This window comes from Halichoerus grypus, chromosome 3 (assembly GCF_964656455.1).
Source record: "Halichoerus grypus chromosome 3, mHalGry1.hap1.1, whole genome shotgun sequence".
Classification (NCBI taxonomy): domain Eukaryota; kingdom Metazoa; phylum Chordata; class Mammalia; order Carnivora; family Phocidae; genus Halichoerus; species Halichoerus grypus.
The window spans coordinates 108,962,236-108,987,589 of NC_135714.1; the positions used below are offsets into that span (position 1 = coordinate 108,962,236).

A 25,354-nucleotide genomic window follows, 5' to 3' on the forward strand; every position below is an offset into this window, starting at 1 on the left:
TACATATTGTCTTGGCCTTCCCTCATTAGTATAAATGTAATTGAAGGTCATTTTTATTGTGGTCTGGACATGTTCCTTTCAGTTTCTTGTGTATTTTTTAGACAGATTAAGTTAATGGAAATTAACAAGTTCTTATGTATGTTTATTTAGTCATGGAAAACTTTATGTATGCTCTCCCTCTGTTTTTCTCTATTATCACCTGTAGTAGTTATGAAATTTAGGAGTGTTTCTTCACTAGCTTAGAGCTTTAAAGATGCTTATCAAATACCTATTGATGATAAATGTCAGGCATTTAATTTTTTTTCAACTCCGTGAAGAAAGCTAAAAACTTTTTTGGTCACTGGCAGCTATCTCCCCTAGTGTTTCCCATTAATAACAAATCTCTGGTAATAGCAAGTATGCTTTCTTTTTACAGGTATGCTTTTAAAGTAAAGCCATGTGTGGCATATTTCTTTCTTATTCATCTCCTGATACTATTTTAATCTTTCCACATTAAGTCCAACTGTGTTTTATTGCATTTTAAGTATAATTGAACCCTCTTTCATTATAGGAAGTTATACTTTGACTTCAGAATTTAAGATATTTGGGAAATTTAGATGGTTACTTGACATGTTTTTCTTTTCTAGGGCTTATTACCAAAACCAAAGGAAACCCCATTTCTTGTCTCCTTTTTCATTGCTCAAGTTGTGACCACATGCTCTGGAATTCTCTCTTATCCCTTTGACACAGTTAGAAGACGCATGATGATGCAGGTATTTTATATTATTATTTGTGAGTTTAATTGAGTTTTCCAGTATCTTTGATATTCAAATATAATTTATTCAAATTTTAGAGAAATTTTGGCTGAAAGGCAGGTCATCTGTTTTACTTACTAAAATAAATGCATGATGTGCTCTGTCTTATATCCTTTCCTATCCCAAAACAGCCATCATCCAGCAAAAGTTTCTTCCTCTTCTGTTATTAGAATAGAAATGCCTTCCACTCCTGTACCATATTGTTTGAAAGGTGGAGAGGGGTGGCAGGGATTGGATGAGTATGTCTATCCTAAATGAATATTAGGTTAAGTAGAATAAACCCTGTCACAAGCCACTGACATATGTCATTATTTGTTGTAATACGTTTTAATAAAAGTAAATAATTTTTAACTCCAAGGATGAAAACTTGTTTAAAATGATGTGTGCTCTAAGTATAAATCTCTGGGGCCCCTGGGTGGCACAGTCGGTTAAGCGTCTGACTCTTCATTTCTGCTCAGGTCATGGCCTCAGGGTCGTGAGCTTGAGCTCTGTGTTGGGCTTAAGACTCTCTCTCTCTCTCCCTCTGCCCCTCCTCCATGCTTTCTCTCTCTCAAATAAATAAAATCCCTAAAAATAAATACATAAATAAATATAAATCTCCAAATCAAAATTTTGGTACAGTCTTCATTGATGTTACTTGTTACATTCATTTATTCAGCAAATATTTGAATGCCTAATCTATGCTAAATTACAGCAACACAAATAAAATAAGGTAGAACCTGTTTCCAAATTCATAGCATAGCATTGAATGCATACAGTTAATGGTGTAAATAGAAATGTGCATAGGTTCCAGGAATGCAATAGAAGAAGGATACCTAAATGCTTAAAGTGATCAGATGTAGCCCCTTGGAGAGCTAAATCTCTGTAAATAGATTTTTTTCCTCCAGATAGTGAGAGAACATTCTAAGCAGAGGGGAAAAAACATACGTAGAGGTATGGCTTAAGGAGTAGCAGTAGTTCAGTATACCTAGATGATAAGGTTCATGAGGGCAATTGAAAATAAAATAATGAGGCCAGAAAGCTAGAATAGTTATATAATGCTTATTGTGTTCCAGATATTGTCCTAAGCATTTTGCAGTTTAACTCACTTAATTCTCAAAACAGTGCTGTGAGGTGTAGTTACTATCATTATCCTCATCCTCATTTTATGTCTACAAATTGGTCCTGGGAGAACCCTGTAGGCCACCTGAAAAGGTAAAATGTACATATTATTATTCACTAATAGACTATTTTTAAAGTTACTCCTTTTACGTGTGTGTTTCCTCTTGATCTATATGTAGCTCTAGTTTAATACATTGAAAAACCTTTTTAAATGGAAAATTAATTTATATACAGGCTGTGGATTAGGTAAACGATACTGTATTGATGTTACATTTTCTGATTTTGCTAACTGTACTTTGGGTTTGCAAGAAAATATTCTTATTTTTAGAAAATTCACACGGAAGTGTTTAAAGGTAAGGAACATGATAATCTGCAACTTACTATCAAAATAATTTTTAAAAAATTTTGAGTGTATGGGGTTTTAGATATATGTGTGTGTTACTAGGACTGCCATAAACAAAGCACCAGAGACTGGGTGGCCTCAGCAACAGAAATTTTTTTCTCACAGTTCTAGAGGCTAGAAGTCTGAGTCAAGGTGTCCAGCAGGGTTGATTTCTTCTGATGGCTTCTCTCCTTGGCTTGTACATAGCTGTCTTTCTCCTTGTGTCTTCCCATGGTCCTTTTTCTGTTTCTCTTCTTATAAAGATAGCCAAATTGGATTAGGGCCTACCCTAACAAGCTCATTTAATCTTAATTACCTTTGTAAAGATGCTGTCTGATGAATGGATAAAGAAGATGTGGTGTATATATATATATAAAATGGAATATTACGCAGCCATCAAAAAATGAAATCTTGCCATTTACAACAACGTGGATGGAACTAGAGGGTATTATGCTAAGTGAAATAAGTCAATCAGAGAAAGACAATTATTAGATGATCTCACTGATATTTATGCAAATTTAAGAAACAAGGCAGAGGATCATAGGGGAAGAGAGGAAAAAATGAAACAAGACAAAACCAGAAAGGGAGACAAACCATAAGAGACTCTTAATCATAGGAAACAAACTGAGGGTCGGAGGGGAGTGGGGTGGTAACTGGGTGATGGACATTGGGGAGGGTAGGGGTTGTAATGAGCCCTAGGTATTATGTAAGACTGATGAATCACAGACCTGTACCCCTGAAACAAATAATACATTATAAATACATACATACATACATAACCTGTCTCCAAATATAGTAACATTCTGAGGTATTGGGGATTGGGACTTCAATATATGAATTCTGGGGAGACACAATGCAACCCCATAATAGTACTTTAATTTTTGTATTTTCATTTTATATCCAACAACTTTGTTAAACCCTATTACAAACGCTAATCTGTATGTACACTCTGAAGTTGTGTGGGGTTTTTTTTGTTGTTGTTTTACACACACAGGTATATAATCTGTGATTAATGCTAGGTTTCTTCCCCTTTCTTATCAATTCTTGTACCTTTTATTTCCTTTTCTTGCCTTTCTGCACTGAGACCTCTGATTCAGTGTTATTAAAGAAGTAATAATTAGGGGCACCTGGGTGGCTCAGTTGGTTAAGCGGCTGCCTTCAGCTCAGGTCATGATCCCAGGGTCCTGGGATCGAGCCCCGCATCGGGCTCCCTGCTCAGCAGAGAGCCTGCTTCTGCCTTTCCCTCTGCCTGCCGCTCTGCCTACTTGTGCTCTCTATCTCACTGTCAAATAAATAAATTAAAAAAAAAAAAGAAGTAATAATTAACATGTCTTTTTTGCTAATCTTATAGGAATACCTCCAAAGTTACATAAATTAATGTTAGCTGTGGGGTTTTTGTAGTTATCCTTCATCATATTATGGCTGTTCCTTTCTGTTTTGGGTTACAACAGTTTTTATTATTATTATTTTTTTTTTATTATGTTATGTTAGTCACCATACAATACATCATTGGTTTTTGATGTGGTGATCCACGATCCATTGTTTTCGTATAACACCCAGTGCTCCATGCAGTACGTGCCCTCCTTAATACCCATCACCGGGCTAACCAATCCCCCCTCCCCTCTAAAACCCTGTTTGTTTCTCAGAGTCCATAGTCTCTCATGGTTCATCTCTCCCTCCAATTCCCCCTCCCCATTTTTCCCTTCCTTCTCCTAATGTCTTCCATGTTATTCCTTATGTTCCACAAATAAATGAAACCATATGATAATTGACTTTCTCTGCTTGACTTATTTCACTTAGCATAATCTCCTCCAGTCCCACCCATATTGATGTAAAAGTTGGGTATTCATCTTTTCTGATGGCTGAGTAATATTCCATTATATATATGGATCACATCTTCTTTATCCATTCATCTGTTGAAGGGCATCTCGGCTCTTTCCACAGTTTGGCTATTGTGGACATTGCTGCTATGAACATTGGGGTGCATATGGCCCTTCTTTTCACTACATCTGTGTCTTTGGGGTAAATACCCAGGAGTGCAATTGCTGGGTCATAGGGTAGCTCTATTTTTAAATTTTTGAGGCACCTCCACACTGTTTTCCAAAGTGGCTGTACCAACTTGCATTCCCACCAACAGTGTAAGAGGGTTCCCCTTTCTCCACAACCTCTCCAACATTTGTTGTTTCTTTCCCTGTCCATTTTTGCCATTCTAACTGGTGTAAGGTGGTATCTCAATGTGGTTTTGATTTGGATTTCCATGATGGCCAATGATGATGAACATTTTTTATGTGTCTGTTAGCCATTTGTATATCTTCTTCAGAGAAGTGTCTTCATATCTTCTGCCCACTTTTTGACTTGATTATTTGTTTTTTGGGTGTTGAGTTTGAGAAGTTCTTTATAGATCTTGGATACCAGCCCTTTATCTGTAGTGTCATTTGCAAATATCTTGTCCCATTCTGTGGGTTGCCTCTTTGTTTTGTTAACTGTTTCCTTTGCTGTGCAGAAGCTTTTTATCTTGATGAAGTCCCAAAAGTTCATTTTTGCTTTTGTTTCACTAGCTTTTAGAGGTGTATCTTGAAAGAAGTTGCTGTGGGCGATGTCAAAGAGGTTACTGCCTGTGTTCTCCTCTAGGATTTTGATGGATTCCTGTCTCACATTGAGGTCTTTCATTCACTTTGAGTTTATCTTTGTGAATGGTGTTAGAGAATGGTTGAGTTTCATTCTTCTGCATGTGGCTGTCCAATTTTCCCAGCACCATTTATTGAAGAGACTGTCTTTTTTCCATTGCATGTTTTTTCCTGCTTTGTCAAAGATTATTTGACCATGGAGTTGAGGGTCCATATCTGGGCTCTCTATTCTGTTCCATTGGTCTATATGTCTGTTTTTGTGCCAGTACCATGCTGTCTTGGTGATCACAGCTTTGTAATATAGCTTGAAATCGGGCAATGTGATGCCCCCAGCTTTGTTTTTCTTTTTCAACATTTCCTTGGCGACTCGGGGTCTTTTCTGATTCCATACAAATTTTAGGATTGTTTGTTCCAGCACTTTGAAAAATGTCATTGGAATTTTGATCGGGATGGCATTGAAGGTATAGATTGCTCTGGGTAGCATAGACATTTTAACAATGTTTATTCTTCTGATCCATGAGCATGGAATATTTTTCCATCTTTTTGTGTCTTCTTCAATTTCTTTCATGAGTGTTTTGTAGTTCCTAGAGGATAGATCCTTTACCTCTTTGGTTAGGTTTATTCCGAGGTATCTTATGGTTTTTGGTGCTATTGTAAATGGAATCGTTTCTCTAATTTCTCTTTCTACAGTTGCGTTGTTAGTGTATAAGAAAGCAACTGATTTCTGTGCATTGATTTTGTATCCTGCCACATTACTGAATTGCTGGATGAGTTCTAGTAATTTGGGGGTGGAGTCTTTTGGGTTTTCCATATAAAGTCTCATGTTGTCTGGGAAAAGAGAGTTTGACTTCTTCTTTGCCAATTTGAATACCTTTTATTTCTTTTTGTTGTCTGATTGCTGTTGCTAGGACTTCTAGTACTATGTTGAACAATAGTGGCGAGAGTGGGCATCCTTGACGTGTTCCTGATCTTAAGGTAAAGGCTCTCAGCTTTTCCCCAGTGAGGATGATATTCGCTGTGGGTTTTTCATAGATGGATTTTATGAACTTGAGGAATGTTCCCTCTATCCCTATACTCTGGAGAGTTTTAATCAGGAAAGGATGTTGTATTTTGTCAAATGCTTTTTCTGCATCAATTAAGAGGACCATATGGTTCTTCTCCCTCCTCTTATTAATGTATTCTATCACATTGATTGATTTGTGAATGTTGAACCACCCTTGCATCCCGGGGATAAATCCCACTTGGTCATGGTGGATGATCCTTTTAATGTATTGTTGGATCCTATTAGCTAGGATTTTGTTGAGGATTTTGGAATCCATATTCATCGGGGATATCGGTCTGAAATTCTCCTTTTTGATGGGGTCTTTGCCTGGTTTGGGGATTAAGGTAATGCTGGCCTCATAGAATGAGTTTGGAAGTTTTCCTTCTGTTTCTATTTTTTGAAACAGCTTCAGTAGAATAGGTATTATTTCTTCTTTGAATGTTTGGTAGAATTCCCCAGGGAATCCATCAGGCCCTGGACTCTTGTTTTTTGGGAGGTTTTTGATCACTGCTTCAATCTCGTTACTGGTTATTGGCCTATTCAGGTTGTCAGTTTCTTCCTGTTTCAGTCTTGGCAGCTTATAGGTTTCCAGGAAGGCCTCCATTTCATCCAGATTGCTCAATTTATTGGCATATAGTTGATAATAATTTCTAATAATTGTTTATATTTCCTTGGTGTTAGTCGTGATCTCTCCCCTTTCATTCATAATTTTATTAATTTGGGTCCTTTCTCTTTTCTTTTGGATAAGTCTGGCCAGTTGTTTATCGATCTTATTAATTCTTTCAAAGAACCAACTTCTAGTTTCGTTGATCTGATCTACTGTATTTCTGGTTTCTAATTCATTGATTTCTGCTCTAATTTTAATTATTTCTCTTCTAGTGCATGGCTTAGCCGTCGTTTTTTGCTTTTTCTCTAGTTCTTTAAGGTGTAGAGTTAGTTGGTGAATTCGGGATTTTTCTATTTTTTTGAGTGAGGCTTGGATGGCTATGTATTTCCCCCTTAGGACCGCCTTTGCAGTATCCCATAGGTTTTGGACCAATGTGTTTTCATTCTCATTGATTTCCATGAATTGTTTAAGTTCTTCTTTGATTTCCTGGTTGACCCAAACATTCTTGAGCAGAGTGGTCTTTAGCTTCCAAGTGTCTGAATTTCTGCCAAATTTTTTCTTGTGATTGAGTTCCAGTTTTAGAGCATTGTGGTCTGAGAATATGCAGGGAATAATCTCAGTCTTTTGGTATCAGTTGAGACCTGATTTGTGACCCAGTATATGGTCTATTCTGGAGAAAGTTCCATGAGCACTCGAGAAGAATGAGTATTCTGTTGTTTTAGGGTGGAATGTTCTGTAAATATGAGGTCCATCTGGTCCAATGTATCATTCAAAACTCTTGTTTCCTTGTTGATTTTCTGCTTAGATGATCTGTCCATTGCTGAGAGTGGAGTATTGAGGTCTCCTACAATTAACGTATTGTTATCAATATGACTCTTTATTTTGGTTAACAGTTGGCTGATGTAGATGGCTGCTCCCATGTTGGGGGCATAGATATTTACAATTGTTAGATCTTCTTGTTGGATGGACCCTTTAAGAATGATATAGTGTCCTTCTGTGTCTCTTATTACAGACTTTAGTTTAAAATCTAATTTGTCTGATATAAGAATTGCTACCCCAGCTTTCTTTTGAGGTCCGCTGGCATGGAAGATGGATCTCCATCCCTTCACTTTCAGTCTGGATGTATCTTTAGGTTCAAAATGAGTCTCTTGTAGACAGCATATGGATGAGTCCTGTCTTTTTATCCAATCTGCAACCCTGTGCCGTTTTATGGGAGCGTTTAGGCCATTCACGTTGAGAGTGATTATTGAAAGATATGAATTAATTGTCATCATGTTGCCTGTGAAGATGTTGTTTTTATAGATTGTCCCTGTAAATTTCTGTTGTAGATCACTCTTGGGGTCTTTCTCCTTTTATAGAACCCCCCTTAATATTTCTTGCAGGGCCGGCTTAGTGGTCACATATTCTTTCAGCTTCTGCCGGTCGTGGAAGCTCTGCATCTCTCCATCCATTCTAAATGAAAGCCTTGCCGGATAAAGTATTCTTGGCTGCATGTTCTTCTCATTTAGTACCCTGAATATGTCTTGCCAGCCCTTTCTGGCTTGCCAGGTCTCTGTGGATAGGTCTGACGTTATTCTGATGTTCCTCTCTCTGTACGTAAGGAATCTCTTCCCCCTAACTGCCCTTAAGATGGTTTCCTTGGTTCTAAGATTTGCGAGTTTTACTATTACATGCCGTGGTGTTGGCCTGTTTTCCTTGATCTTGGGAGGGGTCCTCTCTGCCTCTAGGACTCGAATGTTTGTTTCATTCCCCAGATTAGGGAAGTTCTCAGCTACGATTTGCTCAAATACATCTTCTAGTCCTCTCTCTCTCTCCACTCCCTCCGGGATTCCAATTATTCTGACATTGGAATGCTTCATGGTGTCACTTATTTCTCTGATTCTATTTTCATGGATTCTGAGTTGTTTTTCCCTGGCCTCCTCTTTTCCCTTTTTATCTATTATATTGTCCTCCAGGTTGCTTATTCGTTCTTCTGCCTCAGTTACCCTAGCTGTTAGATTATCTAGATTGGATTGGATCTCATTGATAGCATTTTTAAGGTCTGCCAATTCAGCTTTCATTTCTGCCCTTAGAGACTCTATGTTGCCATTAATTGATTTCTCCATTCTAGCCATTGTCTTCACAATTGCTAGCCTGAATTCCATCTCCGACATCTTGGTTATATCTGCATCCATTTGTAAATCTGCAGCATAAGTCATAATCTCTGAGTCTTTTCTATTTTGGGGGCTCCTCCTCCTAGTCATTCTGTTGATGGGTGTTTGAGGGAATGTGTAGAGTCCAAATTATTGACCAGAACCCAAGCAAGATGCACCTGTTTTCTTGGGACCTTAGGGTTGCTGGCCTCTTGTTTTCCCAGCCTGTCTTCTGCGGGAGGGGCCTGCCACGCTGTTACTCAGGCAACCCTGTTTGGGCGGAGTTGCCCTGCCCCCCTGTGGCGGGGGATGGGCTCAGCGGGAATCAGTTTTTGGGGCTTTTGTTCTTTGGCGGCTTTCCCTGGCGGCTTTCTGCGTCTCTTCCGCGAGTCAGAGCAGAAGAGACCGTTTCCAACCCTCTGCCTCAGAGCAGAAAGACCGCAGTCTGTTCTTCAGTGAGCTCTCCAGGCCACACTGTCTCCGTTTCTATCCGTGCTGCTATAAACTGCAGCGTCCTGCGTTGTGCACCCCTCCGCAGTGCTCCCAGTCCTGCCTCCAGGTTGGGGCACGTCTCTGCCCTTTGTGCTTCTAAAACTGCCAGCTGCTCCCAGTTCGCACCCAGCCGACCCCGCTGCTCCAGGTTTCCGCCCCGGGGGCTGCCCTAGAGTCCTTTCCCCGCTGCTACCGGTCTGCAAGTCTGTGCCCTGTCCCCAGTGCGCGAGGCTGTCCCTCACCGGCGGTGTAGGATCCCCAGGGCCAGGCACCCTCCCGCTGCCGTTTATCCTCCGATAATCTGCCCACGGAATCATGGCTCCCTGCTTAGTACCTCAAAACCAATCGCCTGCGATATTGTTTGTAGAGATCCAGATCTTCTTACATCTCAGGCTGGTTTCGTGGGTGCTCAGAGTGGTCTGGTGGATATCCAGCTCAATTCCAGGGACCAGTTGAGATAGGGTCCCCTACTCCTCCGCCATCTTTCCCCCCTCCCGGGTTACAACAGTTTTTAATCATGATTGGTAATTCTATATCTGTTGAGATGATTTTCTGTATCTGTTGAGATAATTTCATTTTTCTGTATCTGTTGAGATGATTTCATTTTTCTTTTTTCATATGTTAATATATTACATTAATCTGTTTTCCAGAGCTAAACCAACCGTATATGTCTAGTATAAACCCAGCTTGGTCATTATATATTGTATTTTATATTTTTAGCTGTGTTTGATTTGCTAGTTTTTGTTCAGAAGTTTTGCATTGTTTCATTGACTTTGGTTTGTAATTTTTCCTTCCTGTATTGTCCTAGTCTAATTTTGGTATCAAGGTTATACCAACCTTATAAAATATATGGGGGAGTCTTCCACTTTTTCTCTTCTCTAGAATAACTTCTGTAAGATTGGAATTAAATGTTCATTGAATATTTAGTAGGGATCACATATAAAGCCATCTGGACCCATAATTTTCTATAAGAGGATTTTCAACAACTGATTAGATTACTTTAGTGAATTTCATATATTATTCTAATGTTTTATTTTTTATTCTGTTGGTAAATTATACTTTTTTAGGAATTTGTCCATTTCTTCTGAGTTTTCAAAATAGGTTTCATGAAGTTGCTTGTAATATCATCTTGCTTTTTCTTAATCTCTGGATCATCAGCAGTGATGATACCTTTGATGTTTCTAATAATTTTGGAGACTTTTCTCGTTTTTCCTCAAACAGTGTTTCTAGAAATTTGTCAGTAAACTGTATTTCAAATAACTAACTTTGACTTTGTATGCTTTCTGTTGTATTTATTTCCTATTTCCTTAATTCCATAATTTCTGCTGGCTACTTTCTTATTTCAACTTTCTTTAGGTTTAAAAATGTTAGGTTGCTTATTAATTTTCAGCTTTTCCTTTCTAATATTTCAAAGTCATTAATTTCCTTATAAGTTACCACTCACGCTGCATCTTACAAATTTAGTTAAGGAGTTTCATGGTTATTATTAGGTTTTAAATATCTTCTAAGATGTGTTTTTCTTAGTATCCAAACAGTTGATAGTTTTCTAGTTGTCTTTTTTGCTGTCAGTTTCTCACTTAATTGCAATGTAGTGAGAGGGTAAATCATAGTATGTGATGACCATTTTTTGAAATTTGTTAAGCCTAATATATAATCAGTTTTCAAGTGGGCCAGAGAAGTATGAGTATTCTCCAACCACTGGGTGCAATATTCAATATATGCCTATTAATGCAACATACTTATTCAACAGAGTGTTAATTTTATCTGTCCTTAGTGCTGAAAAAAAATCTATCTTAAGATGAAAGATATTAAAATAATGGCAAACTATTTGTCTTCCTTTGTATAGAGTGGTGAGACTGAACGGCAATATAAAGGAACTTTAGACTGCTTTGTGAAGATATACCAACATGAGGGAATCAATGCATTTTTTCGTGGTGCCTTCTCCAATATCCTTCGTGGTACAGGGGGTGCTTTGGTGTTGGTACTATATGATAAAATTAAAGAATTCCTTAATATTGATATTGGAGATAGTTCATCAGATTAAGAAATACATGTATTTAACTTGTTAAACATACAAATTATATAGCTGCCATTTGTATACAATTTGATAGAGTGTTATTACTGTCAATATTTTTTAGAATCTTAATTCTGCAATAAAGCATATGCTTTTTCAAGGATTTTAAATACTAAAAATCAGATAAATGTGGGTTTCCTTCCTACTTAGACTCAAACTTTAATGAGACATTTGACTTATAAGTAGTATGTGTTATTTCTATTAGTTTAAAATCTTTTTCTTTTGTGATGAAAAATTAAAATGTATAATACTAAAATCTAAGAAATGAAAGCATATTATTTTTAAATGCTCTTCTCTTAATATAACTGTCTTCTCATCTTTTAAAATCATATGATATGACAAATATTTCTTAAAAGCTTATCAGGAGATGGCATCATATTTATGGGCAGAAGTAAACTTTCTTCTACAACATCTCTATTAAGACAGCTCAGGTATTACTATGTATAGTTTATTTTATCATATACCTGTTATAAGCACAGATTCTAGATCTGTTCATAAAAAATTGATGACTTTATGACACTATAAACATGTAGATGGAAAAGAAAAGATATAAAATGGTGTGTCAGCTTTTATCTTTAAAATAAAATTTGGCTAATGTGAATATATCTTGGAACAAAAAATATACCTTTGAGAATTAGTTTGTGTCTCTGTATTGATAATAAAGTTTAAAACTGTTATATATGAGCTTTTTTTCCTTGATTCTAACTTCATTAATAAGCAGAGAGTAACAAATTTTTTGTCAGAATTTGGAACTGACTTAAAGACAGAAAACAGGGTTTCCAAGGTTTTATACAAGAGTCTGTCTTGTTTTTCAGAAATGTTGTAGAAGATAGTACATTTGAAATCCCCAAGATTTTAACATTTTAGCGAGTAAAGGAATGTTAAGCTAGAGGGGATAAACTATAGAGAGATTGTGGAGGCTGTGAATGTGCAGAAATAGAGTAGGTGAACTTCCTGGTGCACAGCGGCAAAAGTATAAGTATACATCTGTTTTGGTGAATTTTACATTGTTTTCTCACGGCAAGGTTTGCTAGGGAAAAAAAAAAAAAGACAAAAAAGCAACAACAAAATAATAATATATATCCAGTAATTATAATGTGGTATGAAAATATCTGATTTCTATTGGTGGGAAAAAATCACATACTATTAATACTACTGTGATTTGTGGAGTGCCTGGGTGGCTCAGTAGGTTAAGTGTCCAACTCTTGATTTTGGCTCAGGTCATGATCTCATGGTTGTGGGATGGAGCCCAGCGTCAGGCTTCACACTCAGAGTTTGCTTGAGCTTCTCTCTCTCTATGCCCCTCCCTCCACTCAAACTGTGTGTGTGTTTGTGTGTGTCTCTCTCTCTCAAAATAAATAAATAAAATCATTTAAAAAATACTACTGGGATTTGTGTCTATATTCATAATTGAAAGAAATGTTAAATTTTAGTTAAAGGTTAGTTCAAGACAACTCCCCTTAATTCTGTCTATGGATCCCTTAGGGACATGGGGACCCCCTCGGTAAAGAACCCTTGTCCTAGAACATTGTACTCATTTGCATAGTCAAAGTTGGGTCTCTGGCTAATCTGTGTTCCCACTGACAGGAAAAGGGAAAAATAAATCACAGCAGGTGGAAGGGATTTTAACCAGGCAAGGTGGAAGTTGCACATGTTGAATATACACATTGGTGAGACTTTAGTCACATGGCCATACTTAGTTATAAAGAGGATGGGAAATATAGTCTGCCTTTGAGCAGCCATGTGTACAAGACAAAATAATAGATTTTGAAAGACAGCTAGTAATCTGCCACAGTCTCCTAGGTGACACTTTTGTATCCATTCTCACCTTGCTCTAATCAATTCTTAACACTGCCACCAAAGTATTTTTTAAACTCTCAATCTGATCATGTCAGTCTCCATCTATTTCAGTGTTCTAAATATAGTAGTACTTCCTGACTTGTAGGTCATCAGGATTGGGCGAGGTTGAGGGGCAGTTTTTGCAAGTAATTTAGGAGTCCATATGCCAATTAAAAATGAAAATTGAATTTTAAAGTAGGATTTTACGTATATGTAGCAATTTTGTTCATATATGTACAAGCTTAGGGGATTAGCAAAATACAGGATTGTATTGAAATGTTCTTGAACTCATGGTAGTACATGGACATCCTATTTCAATAAAAGCTTAAAAGAAGTTACTTGGGGGCGCCTGGGTGGCTCAGTTGTTAAGCGTCTGCCTTTGGCTCAGGTCATGGTCCCAGGGTCCTGGGATTGAGCCCCACACCGGGCTCCCTGCTCGGCGGGAAGCCTGCTTCTCCTTCTCCCACTCCCCCTGCTTGTGTTCCCTCTCTCACTGTGTCTCTCTCTGTCAAATAAAATCTTTTTTAAAAAAAAAGTTACTTTGGGAGGCATAGTTTTTTGTACATTAAAAATATGTCTTCATTCTTGAAAAGGTAAATGGCTAGCCTGCAGGATAAATGAAAGACTTCTTATTCTTACTGTGGCATACAATATCCTTTGTGTTCTAGCTCTAGACTTCAGCTGTACATCATATCTGTCCTTCTAGGCATTATAGGCTTACCAGTAACTTCTGATCCCCCAAATACAATATGCTTTTTGATGCCATTGGACCTTCTTTTTCAATGTCATTTATCTTTTCTGTACTTTTTTTCTTTCTGCCCATTAGCTCCTTCCTTTTCATTATCTACCTTGAAAGTTACTCATTTTTTAAAGCATAATTCTAAAGTTGCCTCCTCTGAGCTCTTCCTGCCTCATAGGATCCCTCCCTTCAGACAGGTGTCCCATTTCTAGCCCTTCAAACACAGAAGCTTCTAGACTTCAATGCAAATCTCTACCATACCATTTATTATTAGGGTGAATTTTCTAGTTATTTAACAACTATTTATTGTATACTCTTTAGTTCAACGCCTTGACTAATTTTGAAGTATACAAAAACGTACATTCCATGCCCTCATAATCTTGCAAAGGTTATAATCTAGTAAAACAGACAAAACAAATAACTGGTGGAGAACAGAATGTGAAAAATATCATAAGAAAGAAAGGTACAAAGTGGTAGCAAAGGCAAGAAACAAAGTCAACTTGAGGCAGTCTTGGGAGGCCTCATGATACCTTCAAACAATATTGAAGATTTTAATAAGCATGTAAAATTTGAGTTATATCCCAGAGAAAGACAGTGGCACAAGAACTTGGTGGAGAAACTTGTCATATTTGAACAACAGTAAGTGGTCAAGCTGGCTAGGATAAAACAGTTGATATAGAAAAGTGGTAGGAAATAGAGTCGGAAAAGTAAATTGTGGGTCAAACTGTAAAAGGCTTTGAATGCCAGAGTGAAGAATTTACACAGTGAAGAACCATCACTAATTTGTTGAACAGGTGAATAACAAAGTCAAAGCAAAGCTTTAAGAAGACAGCTTGACACTGTTAATAGGGAAAAGACAATGTAGAGAGACCAGGTAGCAAATTACAGCAATAATCCAGTGGAAGTAGAGATTCTGGATCAAATATTTACTGCAAGTATATAAGCTAAATATCTGGCAATATGGCAGATTGAATTTACACAGATACCCTTCCCCACAAACATAATGAACATATTGGATAAAATATATCCAAAGGGTTTTGGTTTTGTTTTTTTTTTTTAAATAAAAAGGGAAATACCAGACGTCTGCAACAAAGATACTCAAGGCTAGGAACGTTGCTGGGAGCTAATAATGTATAGCATCTCAGAGGATTCAGAAACATATACAGACCTTAAGGGTGCTTTCAACACCCTCATGGAGATAGGAATTATGAGCTTGGGCCCTGGTAAGGTAAGGGGACTGAAACTGAACACATCATGTGTACTGAAAGCTTGGAAAGAGTGTTTTTTCTTTTTTTTTTTTTTGAAGAGTTAAGCATATGGCTATTCCCATATGCTTTCTTTTTTGTTTCAATTTTTAAATTCTAGTTAAAATACAGTGTAATATTAGTTTCAAGAGTAGAATTTAGGGATTCATCACTTATATATAACACCCAGTTCTTATCACAAGTGCCCTCTTTAATACCCACCACCCATTTAACCCATCCACCTGCCCACCTCCCCTCCAGCAATCCTGTTTGTTCTCTATATTTAAAGAGTCTTTTTTACGGTTTGCCTCTCTGTTTTCCCCCCTGTGTTCATCTGTTTTGTTTCTTAAATTCCACATATGAGTGAGAGAGTCCTATTTTTAAGAAGAGAGACTAGGAAAAGAGGCACCAAACCATAGTAGACAAGAGGATTGACAACCATCTCAAAGCAGTGAGTAGGAAAAAAGTCATCTCTGAGAAATCAAAACACCTAGGCTTGTGCCAGAACAAAGTACAGTTGACCCCTGAACAAACATGGGAGCTAGTGGTGCCAACCCCCTGCATAGTCGAAAATCCATGTATAATTTTTGATTTCCCAAAAACTTAATAGCCTACTGTTGACTAGAATCCTTACCGATAACATAAACAAGTATTTTTCATGTTATATGCTGTATTCTTACAATAAAGCTAGAGAAAAAAAATCTTACTGAGAGAATCATAAGGAAGAGTATATTTATAGTACTGTACTGTAGTTAACCAAAAAAAAACCCAGATATAAGTGGACCTGTGCAGTTCAAATCCATGTTGTTCAAGGGTCAACTGTATATATACATAAACACTATATGCATGGTATGTGAACTCCAAACTGAAAAATTAAAACTGTTCTAGGACCAGTGAGACTCCTCAGGGTTCTGACAAATATAAAACATCTCTGGGACACTTCTATGACCCAGGGTACACAAAGATCCCACAGTAAAAGTAGCCTTAGTGAAGATGAATTTATGGTCAAAATATTTAAATTTTATGAGGAAGTAAGAAAGTATGTTGTGGCAGAGTTGGTAGATAATCAGAATTAGCCCTCAAGAACTAAAAATGTGATAAAAATACTCTAAAAGATAGACTATAAAATTAGAACGTTTAAAATGATTAATAGATATTTTAAAGGAAAAATAATGAAAACAGTACAGTATGAAAGAACAGACAAGTTTGAAAATGAACATCTAAAATTGGTAGAGTGCTGGGGCACCTGGGTGGCTCAGTCATTAAGCGTCTGCCTTCGGCTCAGGTCATGATCCCGGCGTCCTGGGATCGAGCCCCACATTGGGCTCCCTGCTCTGCTGGAGGCCTGCTTCTCCCTCTCCCACTCCCCCTGCTTGTGTTCCCTCTCTCACTGTGTCTCTCTCTGTCAAATGAATAAAATCTTAAAAAAATAAAATTGGTAGAGTGCTTGAGATTAAAAACATGACAAAAAGAGGCTAAGAGTCATAGAGGTTAGAATAAAGAGATCTACACATTCTAATAGGAGATCCAAAAGAAACTGGAAAGAAGGGGTGAGAAACGATAATCAAGGGAATGTCTGAGACTTCTCCAGAACCAAAAGAACACACACACACAAAAAAAAACCCAAAACCATTCAGCCTCAGGTTAACAGAAGTCTCTGAATAAATTTTTAGAAATCCACACCTAGACACATCATAATTAAGCTACCAATATCGAAGAAAAAAAAAAAAAAAGACAAACTCATGACTTTTAAAGGAACAGTATTTAGTAATGGATGCCCAAAGATAAGGGAAGGTAACTTTCAAGAATTCTACACACAGCTAAATTATTATTCAAAAATTAAGGTAAGAAAAAATTTTTCAGAGAACAAAAAACCAGTTCACCATTCAGAGACCTTTATTTAAAGAATTACTGAGGGGCACCTGGATGGCTCAACTGGTCGGGGGTCTGCCTTCAGCTTGGGTCATGATCCCGGAGTCCCGGGATCAAGCCCCACAAGGGGCACCCTGCTCAGCGGGGAGCTTGCTTCTCCCTCTCCCTGTGCTCTCTCTCACTCACTCTCTCTCTCAAATAAGTAAAATCTTAAAAAAAAAAAAATTACTGAAAGAAAACTGAACCCAGAAGGAAGGAGTGGGATGAAATAAGCAACAAACAAATTGGTAAACCTAAATAAGCACTGGCTAAAAGACTTTTTGGTGGGGAAAGTGACATAACTTGGTGAATTTGGGAATAATTTAGCCTTGGTCTCACTTATCTTGGGAGCCTACACACATTCTGGTCCATTCTTTCTTGGATTTTTACAGGGACAGGCCTCAATGTGGAACTAGGTGTTTTTTATAACTAGATAGATAAGTCTGCTTAATTCTGGGGTGTGATAATTCCAAGCCTATAAGACACATGCATTTCTATAATACCAGTTTTATCAGTAATAATGCTGATATTTTTATCTCCATTGCCTACTCTTCTCAGTTGTTCAAAAATTGAGATAGAGATTCAGCTAAAATGGTATCTAGAAGGAAATTTGTAGCTACAAATATACGTATTAGAAAACAAGAAAGACTGAAAACTAATGATCTAAGTGTTAAACTCAGGAGATTAGGAAAAGAACAAAGTAAACATAAAAATATAGAAGGAAATAATAAAGAGCAGATGAAATAGAAAACAAAGAAGTAATAAAGAAGGCAAGAAAACCAAAAGCTGGTTCTTCTAACAAAGCAGTAGTAATAAGAACCAAGAACAAAAAGATTAAAATAATACTAAGAATGAAAAAGTGGATATATAACTACAGAAGAGAGTTTCAAAACTCACAAGTGAATAATCAACTTTATGCCTACACATGTGAAAGCTTAGATGAAATGGTAAATTGTCAATAAAAATATAAATCAATATTGATTCAAGAAATAATAGAAAACACAGAATATAACCACTAACGAAACTTAACCAGTGGTCATCAATCTCCTAAATTCCAGGTCAAGATGTTTACAGACCTATTTTACCAAAACCTTGTCAAAGAAAAGAAAAAAGAGAGGAAACCTCTCACCTTCTATGAGGCTAGTATAATCCTGATATCAACAAGATGAGTAAAGAAAGGAAAATTTAATCTTACATATAAATGCAAACATTCTAAATAAAATAATCACAAGCCAAATCCAATATATCTAAAAATAATCAGAATGTCATGGCCTCACTAGCTTATCCCAGGAACACAAAGATATTAGAAAAATTATTAATATTCACCTCATTAATAGATTAAGGGAGAAGAAAAAGGTCATACCAATAGATAAATAACATTTGTTAAGTTCAAAATGTCCACTTATGAGAAAAATTTAGCAAACTAGGAAAAGAGGATAATTTTAGTTTCTTACATCATAAACACAGAAGTATTTAACGTTAGGCACAAGACAAAGATGCTCATCATTACTGCTCATATTCAACATCAGAGAGTTTAGGCAACAAAAAACGGGAAGTAGAAGGATTAAAAATGAAGAAAAAATTAGTTATTTCTCAGACCATATTGTTCTATACACAGAAAATTCAAGAAACTCTACAAATACTAGAATTTATGAGAGTACAGCACAGTTGCTGTATACATGGATCAGTGTAAATAAATCAATATAATTCCTATATTCTAGCAACAGGCATTTTTTAAAGCATATTCAACTCAAGTCTATGTGACCCCACAGCTTGTCATGCTTTTAGCCACTAGATTCTATGATTTCCTCCCGTAATTATGTAAAGAATGTGGTGGTAACCCCTTGCTCCTGACCTCAACTGTTTCTTTTTACTCTAATATTTTAAGTGTTCTTCAATGGAAGAATCATTCTCACACCTTCAAATTTTAGACAGAAAGCATGGATAAATAAATGGTCCTAGGAGAGTTTCAGGATAATTCTGGAAAAAAATCTAGATGGTGGCAGGCTCAAAAGGATGATGGCTAAAGAGGCACCTGAGGAGGAAAGCTGGAGGCCATGAGATGCCCAGTAGGACTGGGGGCCCAGGGTTCTGCTGGGGGCGGCAGTACCCAATCCCTGCTCTGCTCACGCACTGCCTGCTGGGAGACCCCTCCACCCAGTCTAGCCACATCCAAGAGGACCACAGGGTCAGCCAGGAGCTACCCGGCTTCCTGTGTGCTCGTGACATGGGAGAGAGATGGGATTCTTTAATATAGAAATGCTAGAGTCAAAACACCACCATACCTTCCAGTTTCCTTAGTATTACCCTTGAAAATGGATTTCATGTTACTCATCGCAACAGCAGCAGGGGCTGTAGTCACACTTGCTGCTGCAGCTGTTGCAGCATTGATAGTAGTAAAAAGTCTAAGTTCTCTTAAGAAGAGAGCAAGTAGGGACAATGAGAGGAGTAAAAAAATCTATTTCAAGACGGAAACAAATAGGAAACAGGAAACACACAAACAATTGGGTAAGAAGAAACAGGAAACACAAGAAGAATTGGGAGAGAAGGAACAGGAAACCCACGAAGAAGTGAACGAGGAGAAACAAGACAGTCAAACTTTGTAAGTGTAAATTATAATTTGCTTAAATTTCTGCTAGACAACAGACGACGATCAAATGAAGGCAGATAACTGGACCACACTAGGCTCCTTTTCTGCGGATCAAAGGGCACAGTCTGGAAGCAATGCACTGGCTTGCCTGGTGTCATAGTGACAGAAAGACTTAAGATCAGTTTTATGGAAAACTGGTTTTCAGAGCTAAGGGTTAGTGGAGGAGACTGCATCTTTATAATGGTGTAAAGGAAGTTACATGAAAGGAAAGTTGTCAGTGTGCTCTTGTTTCCTGGCAGAAGTTTGTTTTTTGGCATTTCAGACCCTGGTAAGGAAAAACAAAACCCTTAAATTTGTTCCGTTGGCTTTCACACAAGACTGCCGCGAGCGCAATGAAAAGGACTCCTTTCCCCGGGAGCGGCGGCGCCCCTGCAGGCAGGCGAGGCTGCCGCCATGCGGCACAATGGGCGCCACCTCACAGAGCCGGGCGCGGCGGGCGCGGCGGGCGGGCGGCAGGACCGCGCGGTCAGACTGCGAGCGCTCCGGCTGGCGGCACATGGGCCCCTCGGGGCGGCGAGGCTGGCGGGTGGGTACTCTGGCTGCGGGTGGCCCTTCGTCGGGAAAGAGTGAGGAGTGGGCGCAGGCCAGCCCCTGCCGGCCTGCGCGTCCCACTTCGGGCAAGCCTCGGCAGTATCCAGCCGCTGTGATAGGCGTGCCTCTCGTTGCCACAAACAACCCAAAAGGGATGCTTCAAAACACGTTGGCTAAGCGCGGGGCCGGCCGGCTGCCTCTCACCTAACCCACTCGCAGTTCTCCCAGCTGCCGCGCGATGGCGAGCAAACTACCTTCGCTTTGCGTCCTCTCCTCCCTGATCCTCCCCGCTCCGCCTTCTCCCTCCCACCCTCAGCTGGCTCAGCCTCCTCCATTTTCCAGATCTTTCTCGAACCCTCAGCTTCTCGGGCAGCCGTTGCCCGAGTACTGACGGAAGCGGCCGAAGTGGAGGCGTGGAGCAGCCTCGGGCGCAGAGCGGCAGCTCGCGCACCTCCCCGGCGGCCGAGCGCGCAGGCGCAGACCTCTGTAACTGCCGGTTGGAGGCGGTCGAACCGCAGTGGCGAGAGACCGAGGCGGCGGAGCCAGCGGTGCTGGAGGCCTCTGTTTCCTCCTCTGGTCCCGGACGCACTGCCCTAGATTTAATGCGTAGCGACTTCGGGTCATCTCTCCTTTGCTTCTCGTAGGAGTCACAGTTATTCGAGCAACAGCTCAGAAAAGGACGCGGTTCCCGCACAGGAGGCTTCAGCACCAGCACCCCGACCATTGGGCGGCGGGATGTCTGTGGTTGGCATTGACCTCGGCTTTCTCAACTGCTACATCGCTGTAGCAAGGAGTGGCGGCATCGAGACCATCGCCAATGAGTACAGCGACAGGTGTACCCCGTAAGTGTCTTGGCTCGATCATAACCCCGACCCTAACAAACGTTTTCTGCCGACCCTGCGTTGGTCCTGCTGGCTGGTTTCTTCTGCGCGCCGAACCTTGTGATGACAGGTGCAGTCCATCAACTGCAATCTCTGGAGACCGCTGGTTGGCGGGCCCAGGTGGGAGTCGGACTTCGTCTCACTGCAAAGCTGCTTTTCCTTAAGGGACGAGGGACTTCACTCTAATAGTTGGCGCATCTCCTTTCTGTACCCACTCACGCCCACATCACCACCCCGGCCTCTGTTCCCCAGCGGGCCTGCTTTAGTTTTCGGGGGGTGGTGCAGAACCACCTCGATATCCCGAACAGATCTCTGAAAAGATGTCTGGTTACCTCTAGCAGGGCTTGCGTGGGATTATCGGCCGCGGGCGGGTATCTCCCATTAGCTGAGTAAAGAATTCTTCCTTCTGCCCTTCCTTCTTTCCCCCATCTCTCTCTGGGTGACAGCTTTTCAGAAAAGTAAGAGATGAAAGCTTAGACTGCACACACCAGAAGATGAGCTGCAGGTTCATCTGGCCCAGAAAGCCTTTTTTTTTTTTTTTTTTTTTTGATAAGTTGTTGAGGTGTTCGAGGTTTTACCCCAGTGCCCTTGAAAATTCGAGGTAATCGGACTGGTTTCTAGTGGCGTATATTAATGATGGATTAATAGGGAGGGAATCGGGGATGGGAGTTGTTGGCCTCCTGTATTGTATTGGTAATGTATGTCCATTAATGGAAAGCGGTGCAGCTAGAACCTATCAAAAGCGAATGTCTACAGAATGAATAGAAGAATCAGAGGCGGCTGTCCTGTATAAACAGGATTGTGGAATGATTCGTTTATGAACACTTAATGAAAGACTTAGGAGTGGCATTATGTCACGGAAACATGTTTCCACACGTTCCATTGTTTCTCTGGTCTGCGAAGTTTGTTGGCAAAGAATAATTAGACAAAGAATAATTAAGACAGGTCTATGAAAAACTAGGCTTTTATTGTCAGCTCCTGTTACTGGTAATTTTGTGAACAAACCAACTGTTCCCGTCTTACTTTCTGTGGAAAAGTAACTAAACATCTTGATTTGACGCTTTAAGATGACCCAAAATATAATTATATAAATATGGATTAATTTTAAGATCAGTGTTAAGCTAAGCCTTTAAATGATAAAATTACTATGATTTTATGAATAATTTAAAAATATGTCGAGGAGATGTTGAAGAGTAGCTTACTTGAAGCAGTCTGTGCTTTGGTTTCTTTCAAAGAATATTCTGGAAGATTTTATACCACGTTTTTCTAGATATATACATTATATTCTTTTGAAATTCTTCATGTTTAAATTCTCAAAAATGACCATAGATCAGTTAATCTTCATAGTACTGTTACAAGTTTTGCTTCCTTTTACGGCTTTTTCCAGCCTTTGTGCACAATGAGAGGCTGAAGCAGTAATTGTGAGCTGTTTTATGACTTTATGTCTGCAAGATCTTGTTTTAAGCCACAACAGATACGGGCTGCCAGAAAAGAACCAGTAATTCCATTGTACTCTTTCAGCAAAGTAGAGGTTAATGAGGGCAGTCTCTGGCTTCAGGGACTTAGCCCATGGAGAAAAAGTGAGGGGTATAGGATGGACATTCCTCTAATCCTTAAAGCCTTATCCTAAAAGATCAGAAACCAGAACCGTAAGACAGATACTACATTTACGGCTCAGAAGTCTTAGTAGTGCCATGACTCTTTAAAGAACCTGGCCAGACTTACAGAGAGTTCTTTAAAAATTAGGCTGCTTATTTTCATGTTCTGGAAGTCTCTTTGCTACTATTCTTAGGCACATTGGCTAATTCTACATGGCTGAGATTTAATATATTTCTGATCAGTGTGTAAGAGTCACTAATACCTAGATTTAATGAACCTAATCCAAACCAGAAAATTGCTAAGGTGGAAGTATTCTTAGCTTGAATCAGCACCTCTGCCCTTCTTTTCATGGCTGTGTACTGTTATTTACCTCAGGATCTTCTATTGTTACTGAACTAATACTTGACTGTAGTCTGTTCTTAACTCTGTATTTGCTCTGTGGAGCTTAAATTATTGAGTGAAAACCTAGCTTTTCCAGATCCCTGGACCTTTGTTTATTGAATACATATCTTGCAAAAAGCATAACTATTAGAGAACCTGTAAATTTTCTAATACACCACAGTATTTAATGATATAGATAAACTAGCTTTCAAAACCTTTTTTTCCCTGTTCCAGTCACTGCCACTAAGGTAGTAAGACATAGGTATTTCCAAATACATTGCAAAAGGACCTTGTGGAAAGAGGAAGGAAATGTTCCATTTAGTTGGTTTTGGCATTTATACTTTTTAACATTTGTTTCATTCTTTAACATACTTGATTATGTATACATGGGAAGGTCCGGTGTATAAACCAAGGACAGTTAAATGGAAGAGATAATTGCTTAAGTTTTGGCCTACAGTTAAGGGACCAAGAACAAGTAATTTAACTTAGTCTTCAGATTCCCCTTCTATAAAGTTGGAGGGCTGTACTAGCTGCTCTTCTCTCATGGATAAATTGAAGAGGGAGAAGGAAATTAACATGCATAAGTTGAAGAGGAAAAAATTAATTTCAGAACATTTTCTTATTTAAAACAATTGTCACACAAATAGTACATGTTCATTGTAGAGATGTAGGCACATTAAAAAGTGAAAGTAAAAATTTAATTCCTCCACCCAGAAATAAAACTTCCTGATGGTTTTCTCTGTGTTTCAAGGATAGATTATACTTTATAGTCTGGTAACCTCTATGTAATACATGCTTCTCTATACCGTTAGTTTCAGTGTTTGTATAATCCTTTCTTTAATCCATCCCTTTTTGGACAGTGAGGTTGTTTATATTTTTTTTATAAGCCATACTGCAATAACTATCTTTGTAACTAAATGTTTGACCCTTATAATTTTTTCAAATAAATTCTTAGAATAACTAAGTATGCACATTTTTGGATAAGTTTGTATTGTTCAATTAAGCATAGATGTGGGGATTGGAATTTCCATCCCAGGCTTAATTATATCAAAGTGATTAGTTTCATACATGGGAAAAGAAAACTGTAGCCAAGGACCTTCATTCAATATTAGACTAAAGCATGTGATCAGCTAAAACATGCTGCTTTTGTTGATAATAATGATTGCTATGTGACAGGCATTGTGCTTCTATTGTTATACATATTACATCAATTCTTTGAGTTTGATAGTACTAGCTTTTTTCATAACCTTAAAGCAAACTTAACTGTTTTGGCCAAGAACTTATAAGCAATGAAACTGATTCAGTTTCAGGCCTCTTTTACCCCCAGAACCTCAGTGTCCTTCCATTATCCATTGGCATAAGGATGGTATATCCATATTAGGTTAATGAGGATATAACAGTCAAAGGAACAAATTATCTGGCTGAGAAGCATCTTTGCTCTAGTATCAATAAATTCATCTGTTTTTGACTAGTTTCTAAGAACTACTGTTTTAAAATGGTTTTAAGTTATTTTAAGAACATGTAGAAAATCTTATTTTGTTTGAAAAATTCATTAAAATGTGTACCAACACAAAATAGGTTAGTATATGGAGGAAAGCAATGTGGAAGACTGTAAACTACAAACTGCATATTTCTTGTGGGTAGAATTATGGAGGGCGTGCTTTTAATACATAGTCTGTAATGTTTTGAATTTTTCTGAACATACTTTACAATAAGGAAAACTGATTTTTTTTTTTTTAAGCGAAAGTATTTCAAGAGATTTTTGTTAGGTGTATTTTATCAAAATTCTGTATGATCAGACTTAGTATTCAGTTCTCTGGTTTTCTGTCTTCCTTTTTCCCTATTTCTTTTTTTTTTTTTTTAAAGATTTTATTTATTTATTTGAGAGAGAGAGTACATGAGAGGGGGGAGGGTTAGAGGGAGAAGCAGGCTCCTCGCTGAGCAGGGAGCCCAATGCGGGACTCGATCCAGGGACTCCAGGATCATGACCTGAGCCGAAGGCAGTTGCTTAACCAACTGAGCCACCCAGGCGCCCTTTCCCTATTTCTTTACCAGTGTATGAATAATCTGGAAATATGGGAATATATTATTTATACATTACTTTGAGAAGTCCTCTTCAGTGCACACAGGTAGAAATCACCACTTTGGGTTATTAAAAATAAACATTTTTATACATAGGAAATGCCAAACTCCAGAGATTAATAGTAGCTATAGTTGGGAAGGAGGAGGACTTTTCTTGGTGATAGCAGTTGGGGAAGTGAGGGGAGGCTTTTACATTTTATTTAAATATTCTTTGTACCATATGAATTGGCTTTGTGTATCTTACTC

General features: G+C 38.5%; 2 protein-coding genes across 2 annotated transcripts in view; both read left to right on the forward strand.

Moving 5' to 3' along the window:
* Nucleotides 1-11,258, forward strand: part of SLC25A31 (solute carrier family 25 member 31) — a 32,682-nt gene extending 21,424 nt beyond the window's left edge. Inside the window, exons 5-6 of the mRNA XM_036079415.2 lie at nt 627-752; nt 11,024-11,258. Coding sequence (XP_035935308.1) covers nt 627-752; nt 11,024-11,221 — 324 coding nt within the window. The 3' untranslated portion in view covers nt 11,222-11,258. The remainder of the gene's footprint in view (nt 1-626; nt 753-11,023) is intronic.
* Nucleotides 11,259-20,619: 9,361 nt separating this feature from the next.
* Nucleotides 20,620-25,354, forward strand: part of HSPA4L (heat shock protein family A (Hsp70) member 4 like) — a 52,273-nt gene continuing 47,538 nt past the window's right edge. Inside the window, exon 1 of the mRNA XM_078069208.1 lies at nt 20,620-21,007. Coding sequence (XP_077925334.1) covers nt 20,901-21,007 — 107 coding nt within the window. The 5' untranslated portion in view covers nt 20,620-20,900. The remainder of the gene's footprint in view (nt 21,008-25,354) is intronic.